At 40.7% G+C, this 21993-nt stretch overlaps 1 protein-coding gene across 3 annotated transcripts in view; it reads right to left on the bottom strand.

The window, feature by feature from the left end:
* lrp4 (low density lipoprotein receptor-related protein 4) overlaps nt 1-17647 on the bottom strand; it is a 56846-nt gene extending 39199 nt beyond the window's left edge. For all 3 annotated transcript variants that reach the window (XM_061275784.1, XM_061275785.1, XM_061275786.1), the window contains exon 1: nt 17345-17647. In XM_061275784.1, coding sequence (XP_061131768.1) covers nt 17345-17405 — 61 coding nt within the window. In that variant the 5' untranslated portion in view covers nt 17406-17647. The remainder of the gene's footprint in view (nt 1-17344) is intronic.
* Between the last annotated feature and the right edge of the window lie 4346 nt (nt 17648-21993).

The raw sequence follows: 21993 nt of genomic DNA, 5'->3' as shown, positions 1-21993 counted from the left end.
TGGGGCTTTGCCTGGATGAGAAGAGCAGGAACCGAGGTCCCAGCTCTGCAATCAATATTCAGTTAGAAAACGACACGGCATCGAGGGATTCGCCCGACAGCTTTAACCTGGCATACATTTCGACGTAACGTTAAAACTGCCCGGTTTGGGGCGACGGCGGAATTATTAGATTAAAGCTGGAGTTGCCAGCGTGAGTATAAGGAGCCCAGTGTTTTCCACATTTGGTCACACCAATTTGGACTTCAAGGAGCTTGCGTATACAAATGAGGACCTCGTCCGTAAACAATCATCGCAAACCACCACGTCTCCACGGGACAACAAAATTGCCGAGTATTCCGGCAGAGGCGGGTGTAGAGTCCGCAGGGCGTCTGGGGGGGAAGGAGTTTAATTGGCGACTTGGAAGGCGAAGTTTTTTTTCCAGAATTGAATCCGACAACCTGCGGTTGAGGTTGAATTCTTTCCTTTTCTGCCTCCTTTCAGAATAAGAGGGGAAAAACGGCAAACACAGAGCCTTTCATTCAAAGTAATTTATCCCGATGGCCAAGCCTTGTTTGCCGGCTGCAATGGCCCCCTTCCGGGGCTGCCCAGCAGGATGCCCGCAAGTGGCGTGTGAAACTCTCCTGTGTCGTTCAGCTCCAAAGAGAAGGATGAACAATACTCCACGCCAGGCGCTAGCCCCGAACAATCCCTCTCTCTCAGCCTAACTTTCTCCATCCCAAAAAGCAAATCCACATTCCTTCATCTGTTCACGTTCTTCTCAATTTGTTTACACCATTTCACCCCAGCCTCCTTCCCATTGACATTTCCTATTTTCCACCACAAAATTTCTGTGCCAAAACTCAAATAGAAGGAAAATACAACTTGTCCATTCCGTTCTGCTCTGGTTTTTCAGGACCCAATTAAACCCTTTTTTATACTCTTAAATATCAAAACCACAATATGACCCTTCGTCAGGATGAGGAAGAAAATCTTTTTTTTCAGAAAACGATCTGCACCGCCTATAGGGCTTTGGAGCAAACGTATAAAAACAAATTAATAGCACATTTGGAAGGGATGTAACAACATCTGAGTTTGATTTATCGTACCCCGTGCAAGATCTCCACAACACACCAACCACAAGCATGGTAAGACAGATCGCTGTGTGCCTTGATGAAAAACTTCCATCCACAATGTTGGTAACCACAGCAGAACATTACGTCACAAAAATCAGATCAACCAGGAACTAAAACGCTCTTAAGATCATTCGACGGTGACTAAAGTCCCAGTCGGCGTTTCCCGACACAGCGGACCTCCGAGACAATCCGCGCAGCCATTTTTACTCCCAGTGCACAAGCATTCAGCAGCGTCTCCTACAGAGCTATTGAGCATTCACTCGGCACCTCCACATCCCGACAAGCTCAACAAAAAGCATTTAAAGCAACACCCCCCACAGTTCCCACACTATTTCACCTGTCAAATGCTTACAAAACACCCGAGGAGGGCCAACTGCTGCTCAGGGGCGCCACAGCACACCTCTTGCCAGCCCATGCGCCACTAAATACATTATTCCCCCTTCCAAGAGAGAATACTCGATCAATCTTTCCCAACTACTATCTTGAGAGCACTTTGAGCCACAAAAAAAAACCTTACACCTAAATGAACTTCATCTCAAATGGGTAAGAAAATTAAAGACATCTTAGAATCATTCTCCCAGAACAAGCGAGTGAGTCATATCAGAAAGATGTCGAGGAAATCAATACAAACCAATTGTATGTCTGAAGAAGGAGATGAGGAAAAACAAAGAAAAGGCAGAACAGGAAATCCATTGCTGTAGAAAATTAGGAGGCACCTGCAGAGTTAAAACTTTGTCTGACTGATTGATTATTTCACTATTGATGCCAATGTGCAAATAGCGTCTCGGGGTGGAGCAGAACGACGTTTCTCAGGACAATTAGTGACTTGAGCTTTTCTCAAGTTCTCTTTAGAGGAGTGAGGTATTGAAAAACAATTGAAACGCAAAATCCGATTTGTAGCTGGAACTGGTCCTGATTTGAAACGATACTTCCCGAATTTTAAAATGATGTCGGCATACCTTTGGATGAGTCTGTTTAAATCGAGACAAATGCTCCATATACTATATATATATATATATAGATAAGATATTATTTCATTTTAAGAAGCCACGTAACTCCCACTACCTTTGTTTTCTACCGTGTGTAGGATAGCGAGGCGCCGCATCATCCGGCCTAATAATAAGTCCTCACCAACTGCTTTTGTTGCTATGGTGTTATTTGCCAAAACCGGAAAGTCAAATATAGTTTAGCTGAAAGGGCAGAGTGCATTTTAACACCTTAAAAAAATGATGTTTTGAAAATGTTGTTCATAATGACATCTAAAACTATTTCCTGCCCTAATGACCCTCCCTATTGCGCAACAATTTCCGATGTTTGCTTTGTCATTCCTGTCATCACATAGCACACCTACAACTAAGAATTATTTCAATAATCATTTGATTTTTCCATTTTTGATGATTAATCAATGAATCGGCTGCAGTTGTTTATTTTCCACCCCTTGGTTTAATTATAAGATATTTTTTCAGTGATAGCCCAAGAAACGGACAAATGGATTATGTTTCAGTTGGTGGTTTGGTCCATAACATGTCAAAACAGGCCAAAATGTTGATCATTGTTTTCCCAAAGTGAAAACAGATGTTCCAAAAGGCCTTATTTTGATCCATTGCTATGACATGAAATCTGTGCTGAAATATTTACAGATGAGAGGTTGCAATTCTGAAGATTTGAACAATGATTTAAAGAAAGGTCTCAAAAGAGTCAATTTTGAAAAAGAATCCTTGATTAAGATAATAATTGATTCGTTCCCGATTAATTGTTTCACCTCTACTCGTCTTACGACTTCAGTGCTATGATAAGAGTTCACGGACTGTTAACCTTCACATTAAAGTGGGAACATCAAATTTAAAAAAAATTAAGAGCATTATAAAATGCTGCAAAAATGATACGGTGACATCATCCAATTATTCAGTCTGGCCACCTCATCTTGATCACCAATTAGACATTAAATTTGGGATTTAATACCTTCCTGGGAAGACCGAGGCGGTTTTAACAAAAGGACTTTTACGTGTGCTGTGTTTCAATAAATGTTAATGTGCCCCAAGGCTTTTGAAAATATAAAGTCATCAATCTTTGATGGCCAGCACACGGGATTAGTAAGTGACAGCTGCACACTCACAGCACCAATATCATTAAGGGGAGAACAAAGAAAAGGTTTCAGGTTGTGCTCATAAAACAGGTTGCCGTATGTTTTCATGTTGATAGCAGGAAGGTTGAATGATGTATCGTTTTTCTATCGATATCTAGACACGAACAGTCAAGATAATAACACGTGTTGTTTAATCTTGGTATAGCTTAGACGATGCAGTGAACAAAAGCTGGTCCTTACGTAGTTATTCAACACAAAGTTCTTCAAAAACATTCCAGCGAGCTTTCAGATAATCTTGCATTCCATATGGATTGGATCGCTTCGTCCATACAATTCTGTTGACAGACCAACCTGACGACTCCTACAAGTGTTTTCCAGGATCGTCTGTCTGTGTTGATTAAAAGCAACAAGCCCTCCAGGGCACTTCAAACCATAAGGGCAGTGTCATATGACCCAGACGCAAAAGAGAAGACAGTGGAGGTGCCGTCTGACGTCTGAGAGTGGCGAGGGGCCAGCTGTGGCTTGCCTGTTGGCCCGAATTCTTTAAGGCCTGTTTACGGCACGCCGTCGCAGGGATACGACTTCTTTTCTCCATCCGAACATAACACCGCATTAATTTAACAATTATCGAGTGATGACTGTTATTAATGGATGATGCACAATTTGAGACCGCCTTTCCTTAAGGGTTGCATGTCAGAAACACATTTAGAAAATTGTGCTAATACCAAAACACAATATCGTCCTTACAGGACTTGATAGTAATTGACTTTAATCGATAGCCGAACCATGAATTTGATGGATTAGTTGAAAGTTATAAAATTAATGGATTAAATTGGACATAACTTGCTAAAAATGTAGCCAAATTATTTACCTTCAACTTCAGGTTAGCTGAACAAAGGTTAGCTCAATGTATACATTTCAAGCTAATGTCAACAAGGGGCCTTAATGTCGGCCTTGGGGATACTCAAAACACACAAGAGCGAAAACCAACTTCAGAATGATTTAGAGTTCATAAATCTTTGGCTTATTTTAGGTTTGAGCTTCAACCAAAACTTGGCTTCCATTTTGTGTGTTTGTGATAAACTGCCTGTCTCAGGAGCGAACAAAGCAATGTTTTTGATTTGCTGAGGGGAACCGACAAGATTTAAGGACCGCTAGCCTGCTGAACAGAAATGACTAAGTTGCTTTATTTCGTTTCTATGCAGGAATATTTCAGAGGCCGTAACTCTAAGTGGAGATTGGAGCTTTTTTTTTTTTGTTTGTTTTATGCCAGTGGAGGAAAAGAAGGGTAAGATTTCGAGAGACGTTAATGAAAAACCCAGCGACCCACATCAGACCTGCTAGAGGAAGACAAGCTGAACCTTCTCAACAGCAGCCTCTTTAGGCTGTCAACAAACTGTTGAATAATGAAGCTGTTTTACTGCTAAGGGAAGAAAAGCGATTGTTGACCTCCAGACAGAAGGGGAGATTAAATGCTGCGATGATTAAAAGAACTTTCAGTAAATCATTGACTACTTTTCATTCAGCTGAATGAACAAGTGTGCGTGCAATTCTGCACGGCCGAAGTTTAGGAAGGTCCCTTCCAAGTGTAACAGCTGCAGAACACAATGTTATTGAAACTAATAGAAGTGACAATGGAAATGATTTAACAATCCTTAATCAAATATGAAAGCAGAAGAAAGTTATTGTGTTAAATATTTGTGTTTTAGCCAAAATCACAACAACCGCCATCAGAAAATTCGGAAATTAATTTTGGTAATTTTATTTTTTATTTTATTTTGTAATTTATTTCAGATTTCTCAGACTTTTTTTGCTAATTTATTTTTTTATTTTATTTTACTTTTTAATTGTTTTTTCACTTTCAAATGACAAACTACTGATATTATTTTATTTCGGTATTGATTTATTATCGACACCATAGTGCTAATTATAAGATACTGCAGTATTGTTATATAAACAGATTCACACATTGAAATACATATCAGCAGCTTGTTGGCCTTTTGGGGAAGTTGAATAGATCTTAAAGGTCAAACGGAACACTTGGCAGTCTGTCGACCAGCAAATTTTAAAAAGTGTACTCAAATAAAGCAAAAGGAAATATGCTGAACCAATATCACAGACACAACTACTCGAGCAACACAAATAGTACAGTTGTAAAATTGTCTGAGATGATGAAAAAGCAATTCAGTGGTTTTGATAAGAAACCTAGTGATTAAACAAAACCGTGGGCGGAGTCCTGTGTGTCAATTTGCATATTTCAGAGCAGAGGCGACAGCAATTAGCCACTTACTGCACTTGTGGTTAACACAAACACACAAACACACACCTCTTTTCAATCCTATCACAGGAGCGACCACATCCAACTTGCTAGCTGAAAACCTCAATTTGTTTATTCCTGTGGGGATTACGGGGAGGAGAAGGGATGAAATGCATCCAAACAGAGAGTTGGGGCCCCTTCTCAAAGCTCTTTAATTACCGCTCCTCCTCTTGCCTCCAAGAGCCTCCCAACCAAAACGCCTCCCGGAACTCATATGCAATGAGCTTGAGCTCGTGCATGTGCGTGTGACAGGAAGATATAGGCAATGAGTAAGGAAGCGATAGATCACTGGCCAAACAGCCATCCTCTCCCCTCCAGTGCACCCTTTTTCTGCTCCTATCAAAGCGTTCCAAACCTTGCGGGAGGCCAACGTGCAGGAGCAAAGTGAGAGAAAAGGAACAGCTTCCGATCAGATCAAGCGAGCACAGCGGCGTCACCTGCAGCACACCTGTGGCAAGACTGATAAGAAGTTATGCTGTACTTTCTTCCATGTCCAAAACAAGGATTCATTGGCAAAGTGACAATAAAAAAATCCTTTACTCTAACGTCAGTTTTATGTTTTGCAAATAATTTGTCTAAGTGCTTTGTTGTGATTTGTTGTGTTCATAACACTGAGGAACACAATTTTCTTTGAATTAAGTCTTATAATACTAGTTATGGACTCCAAAACTGATCTTAGTTTTTCTACATTTCAAGATTTTGAGCCTGGTTTTCTTTAAAAATATGAAATAAATGTGCATGTGTGTGAATTAAACTCGAAAATGGATTAGTTACAGGTGTTAAAACCAAAAACAAAACAGTTGAGGTCAGTTTCATGACATCGTTGAATCCTTTTTAAACGCTATAGTAACAATCGTTGACCTTCTTGTTGGATTTTAAACCCCATTTTTCCTTTGTTACTTCTCGCCGCCACCCTCCCCTGTCTTTATAAGACAGACAGAGGAGGGGGTCCAAGAAACTCTTTTTTTTTTTTCCAAGACCAAATAGAAGAGGAAGACAAACAGTGAGGGTGATGAGTGTGAGGCGCCGTGATTGATTAAAGCCAGGAGGGGGAAAAATGGTGGCATCTCACATGAAACACTGAAGCACTTACAGATGACTCCATTCACAGTCATTAAAGAGCCATTTCCAAAGGCCAGGCTCACTCCATACATACATAAATACAAGAACAAATCCTGCACTTGAAGACACTCAGAGAAAGCGAAATAAATGTTCTGACACGCTCAGAAAAGGACAGACAATTTGACGCTTGCATGCAGATTCTAGTTATATTTAGCCGGGGAAGAAAATGACAGAGTACCATTATTACAAAACAGGACAACATGGACACACATGGATGCATCCTGAAGGTACCTATTCTTTCTTTGTATATTTATTATATCATATATCAATTTGCAGAGATGCTGGGAGAAAGCACACAAGACTATCAAGTGGCAGTTGTCCGTCGGCCCATGGACGGAATCAAGCGCAAAGGGGATTTCACTGTGATCTTATGTGTGACTACACAATAGGGCGGCACAAGAGGGCTTTTGCTGGGGCCTGTTCTAACAGAAGGCCGATGCAGACTGGTCTTTGAGGGGGCCGTCCCACATTGACTCTTGGGAAGAGAGCAAGGCTGACAGGTCAGTCTTAAAGCTTTCAAAAAAATGGGGCCAGGATCAGGGGGTTCTGTGGGACAGGACTTCTCCCGCCACTCCCAGAGTACTAGCAAAGGCTTATAGACAACATTGAGGGAAGGTAATAGAAAGTGGTGGCTAGGGAGAGGTTATGGCATGGAGAAGGCAGTTGGGGCACACTGATCCAGCTGTCCTATGGAGCCACACCAGTCCACGTCGGCCATCTTGCTCAAAACAAAGTAAATCAAGTAACAATCGAAACCCCCTCTCCAGACTGGCAGGATAGGCGCTGATTTGGGAGACTAAGGGCCAAAGGATCAAAGCCCATAGGAGAGAAACACAACAGATCCATCCAGCTGGATGCTTCCCTCTTGTCACCTCAAAAGGGGGATGGGGGTGGGGCTTTTCTGATGGGGGAGGGGCTTCTGAACCATAAACCGCAAATCAGCAGGGTACTTGGTTATATAGCGTGTGTATGTCTGTCTATGCCGGTTTATGTAGGAGGGGGTGGCCTAGACTCAGTTGTGACAGAATTCGAGCCAAAGCGCAAATCTGTCACGGTTGTTGCTTAGCAATGGAGCAAATAGAAGAACAAAAAGTGATGAAAGAGTGACGATGGTCGACGAAAACAAACATCTCAATTTCTGCATGGTAATAATAGCACGAAGGATTTTTCAAGCGGCATACGGCCGCCCAGTTATCCAACTGATGATGGGCTAAGCCCAAGTGTGACCTCTCAGCCCATGTCCGTTGACCCGGAAGTTAGATCCATTCGGGGCATCCATTTTGAAACTCTATTAAACGCAAAAGACAAACTGAAGAAGACTGAGGGTGGAAATGAAGGGGCAGAATTATTGAGTACCAGCACAAGGATGTTTTGGAGAGGTCAAAGTATTTGTGGATTTGAGAGCCCAACAGCAAGCAGCATTCCGAGTCTTAACAGCTGAGGGGGAGGGAGGGAGGCGCAGCAATAAAGACAGACGAAAGGCAAGAATGGTGGTTTCAATTGTTTCTTGATTTTTATGAGCAGTGTGGAATTCATTAAATGCTCCAAAATGGTTGATGATCATTATTAGTAGTCATATTTTAAAATGTTGTTTTAAGTGAAACATGTAAATAAATAAATAAATAAATAAATAAATAAATAAAAAGTATTAAAATATTTTTAAATGTGTTTTAAGTGAAACATGTCATGTAAATAAATAAATAAATAAATAAAAATTCATTAAATAAAATAAAATGAAATTGAATTATTAAATAAAATAAATAAATACTGTGCTCTCAGTATTGTGAATACTCAAAAGTTGTCCTCATACTTAGTCTGAAAAAAAAAGTGGTATTGGTGAACCCCTGATACTCATGTCAGTAATGTCTTCAATGGGTTCATTCTCATCCCAAATTATGAATCAATTTCGAGATAAAAGCATCCGACAGAGTGGCAGTCTCCATGGCAGCAGAGTGAATGAGTTACAATTGAGTTTTTGTGTAGCCCACACAGAAAGATTCAGAGCCAAGTATGGGATGAGTATATTTAGCATCCTTTGATTAGGATGTTCTTCATCCGCTACTCCAAAGGCTGACTTTCTTTTTGCACTCACAGAAAAAGTGAAATATCAGCAAGGACGCTGCATTCAGAAGAAATTGAGTATAATAAATACAGTGGAAAATGTGAGAAATAATTCATGTTGCATTGAAAAGAAACTCTGGGCTGATCTATATGAGAATGACAAGGTGAAAAAAAATAGTTTTTGCTTCTAAATAAAAACTGTGTCTGCTCTCATTTGGAGCTTTAAGGATTTGGTTGTACCGTCAAAGACTTCATGGTAGAAATTAGGTGGAGGGAGGACAAATATTGGAAATGACGTCATTGACAGAACAAATGACTAGCGTTTGTCTGTGTAGCGGAACTAAAGACGTTGGGGTGGTTCAGAGTATCATCATGAGTTCAAGAGTGCTTTAGTGAATGGCGGCTCTGTTACAGCATAGCAAGCCTGATGTCCCCTGGATATTGTTTCATCTCATCATGTGAATTACCACTGGACGTGCGAAAGACAAGCGTCACTCTGGGGCTATCAGTTTAAAAACAAAATAATAATAATAATTATGTGGGCGGGAAAGCGCTTATCTGGCCAGAACATCTCAGACTCAGTGATCGAAATAGTGCGGTGCCTTGGAATAATTTTTTTTGGGGGGGGCGGGGTTAAATAACGGAACAGAAATGAATATTTTCCCCGCCAGGTTTCTGAACACCAACAAAGGTCAGAGGCAGTTCAAGGGGAAGTGGGTTATTCGTTTGCATTCCAGGTCGCTTCAACGCTGCTTAAGAAGTCGTCATTTGAGAGACTTGGAGGCACACGCGTTCCTTGTCCTCCTCTAAGGGCAAAAGGTCATCTTATATGGGGTAGGGAGTGGCAGGTGCCTAGAAACCACTACACCTAAGAATAGCCTCCACCGCAAACTCTCGAAGCGGTTCACAGCGATTCCGCTGACACCTTATCTGCAACGGGATTGAAATAGTTGGTCTCTAATGGAGTCCTCCTTGGCTCTTGTTTCAAAGAGAGTTTACAAGTTGGTTCATATTTTAGTCCATTATCCCCAAAGAACATTTATAAGGTCAGAGGTCACTGAAAAGACACCACGGCTCACAATCACTATATTTTGGACAGTCGGTATTGCATCCACATGCTGGGTCCATACTGAAGCCATCAGACTAAAAAAAATGTAAATAGAGAAAAGTAATCTGCTATATGTAGAAGATCACATGACCTAACCCATAGGTGTCAAACTTTAGGCCTGGGGGCCAGATGCGGCCCGCCATATCATTTTAAGTGGCCCGCGAAGACAGATTTCTCATCGACTTTGTATCTTACTAAAATTACAAATTTGTCTTCACTTTTAAAAAAATGGAGATATTGCTTACAATTTTTAAAAGTTTTTACTAGTCTCTGATTTCAAAACTAATTATTCATTGCTTTGTTTTGTAGCCTATAGTGTAGATAGAAAGTATTGACAATCATAATGGCCCTCCGAGGAAAACTATGACTATGATGCAGCCGGTGACAAAAATGAGTTTGACACCCCTGACCTAACCCAAAAAAACAAGTGTGGGTTTTTTGAGTAGGAAGTGTCGTGACCTGATTAACTAACTAATGCATATTTAGTTCTCTGTCACTAGCCACAACTCATCTTGTCCTTATCTTGCACTGCCAAAGTTCTATTTCGAAGGTGCTGTTCTGAAGCGTAACGTAGGAGTTGTCGTATTCCACATGGCTTCCTCAGGCCAACTCTTTAATCAGCCGCTGTAATTGCGGAGGATAAATAAGGGGACGAGAGCGAGGCGGCAAGAACCTGAGTCCGTTGCTCGATCTTCCAAGCGTGGAGGAGCAATGAAAGGCTTGCAAACTGCCGACATTTTGGCAAATGAGTGGGTGGAGAAGGCGGGAAGGAACAAGATGAAGGGAATAAGAACGGAGGACACAATATTACACGTGTCCCTCAGTAGCACATTTGAGGAGCCCAAACAAGGCTCTCCTCAGAATACTAAGGCCTTTTGACAGAGAAACTGCTATAGACCCAACTTTTAAGCCTCCTCCTTCTTCTCCTCTGAGGCCCCAGCGATATATGGGGCTTCCAACCGCTTGTGCAAGAGTATCCCTAATTGGAAGTGGAGGCAATAGGAGGGGTGTTTGGGAGCCCGGGAATGGGGGAAAGAGGCAAGGAGGGGTGCTTGATTTAAGAGGCCATTGTTTTAGCAAGTACTTTTTACCTCCCTCTCCTTTCTCCTCGAGCCCTCCCCTTCAGATGCCCACACTCCGAAGAGTCAAAAGGCGGCGTTTAGCCCCTGTGAGCAGCAAGGGCCCGGGCTTGTTTTGACACTCTGTCCTCCTTAGCCTCGGTGAAAAAAAGCCCCACTTCTATGGGCCACTCGAGTTCATTAGGGAGCGCGGTGCTTTCACTTGTGTCCCCATTCCAGTTTCGGGCTTCAATGGGGGCTCCAGATCCCTTCGCTGTTGGTTTAATGAAGTCCTCTGCCACCTTCACAACAAGCGGCTCAAAAACCATCGCGGGTTCTTCACGTTGCGTGCTTGTTGTGTCCAGTGTCAGGTTTCTGCTCTCACACTTTGAGGTGACATCATTGTGTAGCAGTGAGGGACAAAAGTGAAAGATGTCATTCTAGAAGGGAAAAGGCAGTGAGTGGCATAACAAGCGGTACACACCCTGAGGATGTTTGAGCTGCCTCTACAAGTGCGTCTCGGGATGGACGGGGATTTCACAGTATCCTCGAGGAACGTGAAACGGCAGAGCCCTAATTAAATCGGCTTATGTAATCGAGTCAAATATGTCAGTAGTAAGTCAGCTAAAAACTGTAGCAAATCAGATTTGATTGATACAAATATAAATTATATAACAAAATAAATTACAAAATACAAATAAAATATACTTTATAATAATTCTAAAATAAAATATTAAAACACATAATAAATAATATATATATAAAATAACACAATAAATAATAATAATAAAATAAATAAACATATTAATAAAACAAATATTTAAAAACATGACAGCTTTTAAAGGGTTGTTAAAATGTTGACTGTGATTTCCGCATAAGCAGGTTTATTGAGCTGGTTTCTGCTTCCATATATGCCTCGGTATGCCTTCTACTCATTTCAACAACTCGAAGGACATCAGATATAGAAGCAGGTGCTTTCCTACAGTTGTCTCGGGGAAGTACGGGAGCGAAAAGCGACACTACCACATGCTCGTACAGTAAGCGGGATGACAAAAAAAAAAAACTCAAATCCAATCAGCTGTTCTAACATTGAGCTAAATGATCGGTTGTCAAATTCCATCTCGTCTCGTTCTGAAAATACAACTGAGCTCTTTGTTTCAATTAAGAAATATGTGCTTTTGCTTTTAAAAGCCCATTGGAGCCTCACTTAAAAACAATCCCACTACTTTTAGTCTCGCTAAGTGGTTGGCAATGATGAATAATGTGATCTTGTAGTTATCATTCCATCTAGCAAATGAAAAATCCGCCACTCACGGAACTGCATGTTTGCATTAGTACAAAATGGCATCCTGATGCTATTAAAAGATTATTTATCTCATCGCCACTCATTTGTATATATCGCCAAGACGATTGAAAATTATCTATCGGGCCATTTCTTTCCCATTGCTTTTTGCTATAAGTTCTGGTTCAGCAATTTTGGTTACATTCCTTTCAGGTCTGATGTGATACGATACGATACAATACGATAGGTGACATAGTTATATCTGATATGTCCACCAAATGACGAAGCCTGTCTGTCTCTCAGGTTATTTATACACTCAACTCTCACCCAATCCATTTTTATCTACGGTGAGGTAGGAGGACAAAGCTTAACTGTACTAGCATTTATCGGTGCGCTTCTTTCAAAAGAATACCGCTTACTTTCCTTTTGTGTGCAAATCCTATAAAAAGACAAAAGCCAGCAAGGCAACGAGCCTTGTGTGGCTCCGCGTAACAAGCCCTAACTGTGCCACGATCCCATTTGTTCTTAAGGGAAATGTAAATATATCCATTACAAAGGCAGTGTAGTAATAAGCTCAAACAGCTGGCTAGTGGACAACAGGGTGACAACATTGCGGACGTCTTGCTGGCTATTTAGAGCCTCAAACACATTTGGTGAACATTTAAACAGGAGGGGCATCGCTTTGGATTTTGTCCTACTTTACACATGTTAGCAAAGTCTATTTTTAAGTTTGACAATGTTCATGAGTACTACTGTGGAGAATTGAATATGATAAATACGATTGATGATACACAAATGTGCAGTTCATGTTGAAAGTATGGCTACCCAAAGCGCCAACAATGATTGAATGACATTGGGAGAGTGTCCTACATTTCTCACCAATGATGTGCATACCACATAAGTGGCTTTTTTATAATGCATGGCGAAGAGTACACTGGGGACGACGAGATTCTTGTAACGCCGCAATCTGCCCAACATTGAATCTTTTTTTTATGTCAGTGTTTCAAATGTGAGTCACAACTGCCAAGTCAAAGAAAGCAAAGCCAAGCTTGAGAATTAAGTTACTATGGATGTGTGCATGCGTGTGTCCTTCAAAATGCCTTTTGGTCCCCTCCCCCTCCCCTTTCCTCCTCTGGTTGTGCTCAGACAGTGAGTCTCCAGCACCGCTTATCATTCTGTCCTCTACAGCAGCCCCCTGCCGAGACAGAAAAGCAGAGTTTATTACAGCCTGTAATAATCTGCCACCCCCAGGAACTCCACGACGCACTACAGGGGCGATACGCCACATGTGCCCCTTTCCAAACCAAAACGAAAATCTGATTGGGTCCATTTACGCGACTGCCCGTCAAATCGAAAATAAAATAATGTAAAATGGAGGATAAGCTCTTCAGATAATAAATGGATAGTGAAAAAAAATGTACCAACAATTATTTATTGATTAAAATTAATTTTAGAATTTAAATTTTCAATTTTGAAATTTCAATTAATTTTACTGTATTTTTTTCCATAAAACATGTATTTTATGATAATGAAAACCTTAACGCAAAATTGCTATAGTGAAAATTAAAATTAGATCTTTTTTTTTTATTTTATGTATTGAAATTAGTAATAGTATCGGTACTTGGTATCGGTAATGCTGACTCCTGAAAAGTTGAGTGGTCGGACAAAAATTGCAATCAAATCTCCCTACTAAATATATTACGAGATTAAATATGTTATTATTTGCATTATAGAAACATGGCGTGCTACAAACGAGGGCAGATTCTGAATCTATGCAAAAAATATATATATTTCATCAATCGTACTTGCATCCCAATTGTTGACAGGTAAGTTTATACCTTTTATTAAATGCCCACATTTGACCTTAACAGTCTTATCAAGTAAATCTTAGGCGCCTACCGACTTGCACTTGTCCAAAGTGTGCATACTTTGATTTCTGCCCGTGTGCTCTTAAATCTGACATCTGTACCATATATCATAGTGAACATAATTGAAATTGGCCTCTGGGCTATGGCATCATGTTCTGAAATCAGACACGGCCCCAAAAAGAGAGCCTGGAGGACTCCTGCGAGGGAGGTTGGCCTTCTACTGTGAGCGAGCGCTGTGATTTATAGGAAGGTGGAGGAACATGAGCACAGGAATGTGGATCGGGGAAGGGGGGTGTTTGAAACATGACATTTATCCATATGAGAAATGTGTGTGTGTGTGCGTGTTGAGGGGGGTGAAATCAAGTAATCATAGGTTACTTCCATTGCTACCTTGGAGGTGCAATCGCATCTCTTTAGCTACGCCAAACAAAGCACAGTGGGGGTATCAGGTGGCTCACTCTGACGGGCCACAGTCAATGCAAAAGCCTGCCTGACACCAACCTAACCAGCGATACCAAAGAGGGCTGAAAAAAAAAAAGTGAGCATCACACAGTGCTAAATCTGACTTTGTGAAAAGATGAAAAGCTCGCTTGTGTTGTGCCAGTGATTTCAGAACAGCAGCACAATTTAGAATATACTACTCGAGGGCGACATTTGGCAGTCTTCATTTAGCCGAGTGTTTATTAGCTCGGCGGCATTAGTCCAAGTCTTCATAATTGCAACACTGCAATCTAATGAAGAATTTACGCACCTCCAGCTCCACGAGCCCCTGAAGAGGTTAAGCATGGAGAAGAAACTCGAGGGAATGGAAGCTAAATGTTTTATGTACACTATGCATTTTCTGCCAGGAAAAAAAAAAAAAAAAAAAAGCTAGTGATTCATAGACATCAGTGAGGGCCATATCCTGCAAAAGAGAATATGGCTTTCAGAGTGGAATCTGGACCAAAATCAACTTGTGGCTAACAATGAATCTGTCTGTCTTTTATGGGTGGACGTCAACATAGCCAACATGAATGCCAACCAACCAACTTTGGGAGCACTTAATCTAATGGGGTGCTGTTGCAAAAGCAAGTCCTTCATCTTCATTGAAGGCTCACTGGGTAGGTAAAGCTACATCTGCAAGTTCTTTGAAAGGCTACTAGTAAAGGAAAAATAAATACACAAGTATATATATGTATATATAATTATTATTATTAATATATGTACCGTAATTTTCGGACTATAAGTCGCGTTTTTTTTCATAGTTTGGGTGGGGGGGGGTGACTTATACTCAGGAGCGACTTATATACATATATGTTTTTTTTCACTTTTTTGGGCATTTTATGGCTGGTGCGACTTATACTCCGGTGCGACTTATAGTCCGAAAATTACGGTATATATGTATACATATATATAATATGTATATAAAAAAAATTTAAAATTATAGATATAAAATATATTTTTTTTCGTACAATAACATTCTCAAACAGCCTATGTATGTGCAGAAAGGATCGATTCGTTGCAAGTCACATATTGACTTTGTATTCTTCTTCATCTTTTCATTGCTTGGCAGATAAAAACAAATAAAATCCACCCAAGCAGAGAAATGTTGGAACGCTGCCTGGGTGTCAGATTGGTACTGAAGCGTTTGTCTTTGTCTGTCATTCTCTCTGTTCCCCCCCCAAAAAAGAAAATATCTTGAGCAATTCAACCCAAGCCTGCATTGTTAGCAATATGTTTATATTTGAGAAATACGACGCTTTCAATTGTAGTCGCCGTAAATTTAACGCAAAGTCGCCTTTAAAGGATGGCGGCATTCAGGTAAACCCGTGAGTCCAATTAACACTTGATCAGCAAAAAAAAAAAAAAGCCGGTGGACGGTGAGAAACAGAGGTTGAGATGATCATCCTGTCCCAGAGTGCATTATTAAAAGTGTATCCTCCACTCTCCAGCATACCATTAGTCAAACTCGGCCAATTACCGCAAGGGCACCAGACATATCAAGGAAGGCATCTTGACCTCACACTGATTGCAGACACGCACACACTCAAACAATCGCACGCGTTTTCCATTGTTGTTTCCAGTCAGATGGGACCATCTTGCCTTTAAAATACCAAACGCTCCGCTCCTCTTTGTCAATCAATAATGGTTATCCTTTTATAGATGACAGAGAAGAAATGTCACGTGCACAGTTGCACTTATCTGTATTTTCAAACACAATAATTGTTTGGAGTCATGTTGTCTGTTTATTCAATTTTAGTTATTTGACAAAGGAAAATCTGTGGTCTGATTAATTAACATTTATGTACCATGGACAAAAACAAGACACGGGCCAGCTAAGGTAATTGTTTCGTGACAGAAGTGCGCTCATGATTAAAACGAGCACGAGATAAAAAGCTTACAGAGGCAGGGAAACATTGATAATGAAGTCGGAGGTGATGACGAACACACAGAGGGAGGATGTGGATCGAGCGGGGGGGGGGGTCTTGGATTCATTTCTCTCTCTGCTTGACATTTTGAAGAGAGTCATACGGTGACATTTAGCAGCAGAAACAATCACCGCAGCCTCTATTTGAAGTCCAAATAGCCAATTACAGGTGTGATTTTCGCCTTCCTGTCGGCTATATTTCTAAGGTCATGTCAGAGGGCACGGCATCTGTGGGTGCGTTTGAGCGTCCGTGTGTCAATGCGTGATGCGCGCAGCCTGTTGTGAGAGCTTAGGAATAGCTTCCGTAGGGTCCGTGCATTCCAGCGGCTGTTCTGACATGTTGTAAATACAAGGTGTTAGAGAAAACATTGGAAGGGGGTGGTGGAAATCACTCACGGCAGCTGAGGGTGGGGAAAGGGGGGAGGAAGGGAAGCAGGCTATCGTACATAAACAAACTAGCTCATCTGCAATCAGAAATTGGAAAAACTCTGTTTGGCAATAAAATACGCCCAAGCCATTGTCACCCAAGATTTAGGCAAGGTTATATTCTCAAAGTACATCGTCAAGCACATGAATCTCATAAGCTTCAGATGTAGCAAGCTTAACCTTCATTTAAACCTCTGAAGTGAAAAAGGTCAAACTAAATAAAAAATATATTAATTCACTGTCCAGACTAGTGTAATGCACTATTACTACAGATTCAGAACAAATCTCAAAACGGACCATAAGTAATGAAAGGGAATTTGAAAAAAAATATTAATTACTACAGATACTGGTCTAAAGTTGAGAGCCAGCTTTTTATTTGACTCTATTGGTATATTGAAGAAGACCACCGGCATGAGACCACCACTGCGGCTCCAAAATGACCTCAGCTCCGCGAGCGTGCATTTATTTTGCAGCACTTGACGCATGCATTTTCTTACCTGCACTCAGGCTGAGCAGCAAAGTTGTCAGTGCAACCCACAGCGCGGCACCCGGCTGCATCTTGGAGCCCGCTTGTATCGCTCTTCTCCGGGCTTCCCCCTTGCGCCTTCTTCTCTCTTCACTTAAATCGGCGAGCTTGGGACACTAAAAGACGCTCCGGCATTTCACGTTAGTCTAATAGCATGACTGATGTAGCCCGTTTTTGCTTAAACGTCACTCTGCCTCTTGGATGCACGGACGAAACTAAACGGAGATTTAAAAGTTAACTTCAATGACTTGCTCGGGAACAGTCTCAAGCATGTTATGCTCAGCTCGCTCCGGCTGGAGTTACCATAAGGCACTTCGGACTGTACCAAAGTAAGCCGGGGGGAGGATGTGGTTGAGTCTTTCGACGTAAATTTTGGAACGACTCGTCAAATGTTAATGATATAGTAAAATATTGATCGTACTGCTCTATTAGGAATGAATTTCCCAAATACCTTGTTTTTATATATCCTTATTTTCCCTTTATTATCACCCAAAAAATGAAATGACACCTCTCTCTGCTGTGCTTTGGGTGAACCTTTTTTTTTTGTAAATACCAAAGTCAAAATAAGTGGCAGGCGATCTAAATATTAGTGAATGGTGACCAAGATATTTGAGTCTTGGTGTTTGCAAATATTCAAGACATATGTAAACTGTGTATGTAGAGAATGCATACAAATGGACAGCTCATCTTCAGTGGAAGTGCCCAAATGGCATTATTCTGACTCAGAATTTAACCAGCTTTAAATTTGGGGGATGATTATAACGTGTGGCAAATACGAGCCAACTGTACACTCCAAATGTGAACTAAAGGAGTGTGTGCCCACATTTATAAATCTGAAGAGAATTTAGTGGTGGCTGTGAGTGCGTCAATACAGGTCGCCATGGCAGCAAAGTGTCTTCAATACTGAAGAATGCAGTGCTTTCATAAAAACTCTTATCTTTCGTTTTGGCGACATCTCAACAGAAGTCTTTGTCATCCCAAGTGTTTGAGAATGTGTCCCCAGAATGACTATGCCGGTGGTTGAAATGATATTTACTCATTTGCAAATGTCACCTTCAGTGTTTCAAGTGTGTTATAGTGACTTACAATAATACTAAATATGCTTTTTTTAAGTACAGTAAACATCTTACAGATTATGCTGGTTTCAATGAATGGGACATCTGATCCGGGATCATGACTTAAACTAAATTGTCTGACATCCCGAGTGGCCAACCTGCAACTGCCAGCTGTGGCCTCTTTCAACTTCCCTCATGTCACTGAGAGGCGAAATAGAGACGTTTAATTAAAATCTATGATTAATGTGAGCAAGTGAGCAAGATGGAGTCTCTCTATGAATGGTTGCAAAGCCTTCTGGCCAACATAAAGAAAGACAATTTGCATGCACATGATCTTGCCTGAAAAAGACATTACCAATCAATAATGCACATCACTGTTGTTTTTATATATTTATTTACATGAAAAAACTTTAATATTCAATTATTTTCCATCCATCGGTTTAAAGTGAACACATTGAAGAGTGCCTTGATTTTTATTCTTCAACTCAAGCCATTCACAGACTATATGAATAAAAAACGTTTTACGTACAATTCAATACTGTTACCAAATTTGGCACCCCCTAGTGGTACTAAAGGGGGGTGCTGGAGGGACAGTCTCGTGCTCAGGCTTACTTTCAAGACTGTAACATAACACATCGCCAATAGAAGTGAAACGATTCGACACTGTAACTGTTGCAGTGATGAGCTCAGATGTTCCTCAGCTTGCACTTTGACATTCGGCCCATTGCTTTTTCTGTCCCACATCCTGTTACCACTTTTATTCATTACTCCTAATTTCAGTTTGCAGCTGTGTTCAGCAAACCTCAGGTTAACGTCAGTGCGCGCTTGGTTTGGAACTGGATGCCCTGCTCTGCGGGCTCTTTAAGTATAAGGCTTTTACTTTGCGGATGCTTAACTCTTCGTGCTTTCCCTGGATTATGTACACATTTGCATGTGCGTAAAAGTGCAAAAGGGCTCAATTGTTTCAAAGAATAAATCAGGACGAATGAACAATTTACGACAATAAATCTTAAAAATACTGAGTTATCAAATCCTGTAAATGAAAGCCTGGTATGATGATTTCTTGCGCCACAAAATTAATGACGCCGTGACTCTTTCATCTTCTAAATCAATTTCTCATTCTTGCCTGTAGTTGCTTTTTGATAAAATCACGAGGTACAGCAAATAAAGGAGCCGCCGACATCAGTCAGCTTGCGTGATCCAATATTAAGTGTACCGACGTGCACAAAAGCGATTGAGATCCAAACGTACATACTTAGCAGCTAAGAAAAGCAAACACACTTGATCCCGCAGGTGCACTTAGCCTGAATGCTTTCACATGCAAGTAAACACGTGCAAAGCATACAGTGCCAAATCTATAGAGGTCCAAGCCGCTGTCTTGGCATCACTTCTTCAAACCCTCATTGGGAGACCATCGGATCTTTCGTGCAGCTCATTGTGTTGTGCCCTCGGCGCCGCTGCTATCAAAGAGTCCCAAGCGAGAGGTGAACTTCTGGATTTCTGGAAGCTTTAGGTGGAGCAAAGGAAGATGTTTTTTAAGGCAGCTGAAAGACAAACTAAAAGGAGACAAGCGGAGTTCTGAATGACAGATTTAACTCAGATGGAACAGCACATGCAATAGCTCCAAATATGGATGCAAAAAAACAAAAAAGCTGCTACATGTTTAGTGATTTAACACCACCGAAGTCTGCATCCACTGTGGCATGTCTGCTGGTTCACACTCTCCATCAAAGTTCACAGTTCATCTTCTCATAAGAGTGGTGTCATACCAAAAATGCCATTTCACGTGGAAGACATTGGATACTCGAAATCAACACAACAGTGTGACTTTCATGCAATAAATGCACAAAGCTGGTATTCAGTTTGGACTGTTTCACCCTGCAGCGGTAACACTGTCAACTAAATGTTCCCCATTAAAATATTGCTTTGTACAAGCAACACATCAGTGTCAACGTGGTTCATTGTTCTCGTTATTCAAACAAACAAATAAACTCAGTCAATAGATTGATTTTATTTTGGATTTTACATTTTGTTTTAAACTTTAAACTTTCAAACTTACATTTAATGATGGTTAAAAAAATATTGTAATTGTGTGACCTATGTGTGACTGTGTTCTTCACAGTAATAATAAAACATGGACTAACATTTACTTTTGCACTAGAAGCAGCTGCACGTTGCCTATAATTACTGAAGTGTGGCAGTATATTTAAAAAAAAAAAAAAAAGGCTCCAAAGTCCTACTATCATCATACATTGTACAGTATAATATGCGGGCAGATTTGTGTACACAAAATCTCGATTTTCTCTGACAAAAGCTTTGCATTCCCTCTATAATATTTTTGTCCTCTGAATGTTTTTGTGTGCTCGGATTTTCTTTTAACCTTCATAATAACAGATTTGTGATGTTTGCATGTTTCTATGGAATCTTTTTTTTCGCCAAGTAATATAGGCCCAAGTTCGGGCCCGCAGCTGTGTCAATAGACTACCGAGCAAACCCAAAGTACTCTCAAAATCCTGCAAACTCTCTTTTATGTTGGCCATCTGGCTATAAGGCAGGGCTGTTTACATTTTTTTTCATTGTCAAAAAAGAAAGAAAATTCACCTGTGGTTGTGGGTATGTGTGTACCTGTTGAGTGACAAACAGCACCTGTTTGTCAAAAGGACCTTTGACCTATATCTGAGTCCGGGAGCTTGAGCTAGGTACAGATGGAAAAACATTACAAAATCACATTTCTAGTTATGATTTCAGTCGAGGTTGCTTGATATTTTATTTACACTGATGTGTTTACCAAAGGGAAAGTGTTAACTATTTAATAGACAAGAGCGAAAATAGAAAAAGGCCACGGAGAAATCGCTCTGTGGCAACACAAGATGGCCGCCGGTGGCTTTACTTCACGCTATGGCGAGTAAGCAGCATTGTTAGTCCACATACATTTTAGACGAGAAGAAACACTATCATTCATACTTTGACACCTCCTCAAGGCAAAATGTATGAATAAAAATAAATATATTGAATGCTTTCCACAGTGCAGATCAAGCGATCAAGATTTTCCACTGACATTTAATTTAGGTTAGCAAATATATCATGGTGGTGCGCGTGGTAGCGCAGCTGCCTCACCGCAAGGAGTTTAGGGTTGGGATGGCAAGCCGATATTCCGAACTTAGCTCTGAGTGTGCATCTTCTCCCTGTGCTTGGGTTTTATCAAGGTATGTTGTTCCTTCTCGCAGTTGTTTGGCTACTTTTGAATCTGAAGTCAGTTCAACATGCCGATTTTACCTAATAGTATATTTATTTTATTTATTTATTTGTGCAAAATGTTATTTTCTTCCTAATTATGATTAAGGACCATACAAAAGACTCTGAAGAGAAACAGGATCGTCTTCAATCTCCTCCCATGACACTATCCAACGTTCCTAATTCAACCCAGAATTTATGCTCTCTGCGCAAATTGATGCAAAATATTGTTTTGCTTGATCAATCAGCGACTGTTTTGAGAAAATCAAACAGTTATTGCATAAACAAAGTTGAATAACATGCTGTCACAGACACTTATTTAAATTAATTC

The sequence above is a fragment of the Syngnathus typhle genome, linkage group LG4 (genome assembly GCF_033458585.1).
Source record: "Syngnathus typhle isolate RoL2023-S1 ecotype Sweden linkage group LG4, RoL_Styp_1.0, whole genome shotgun sequence".
In the NCBI taxonomy this organism is placed as follows: Eukaryota; Metazoa; Chordata; class Actinopteri; order Syngnathiformes; family Syngnathidae; genus Syngnathus; species Syngnathus typhle.
Note: the sequence above shows the minus strand (reverse complement) of the source record. Positions and strands in the feature narration are given on the sequence as shown.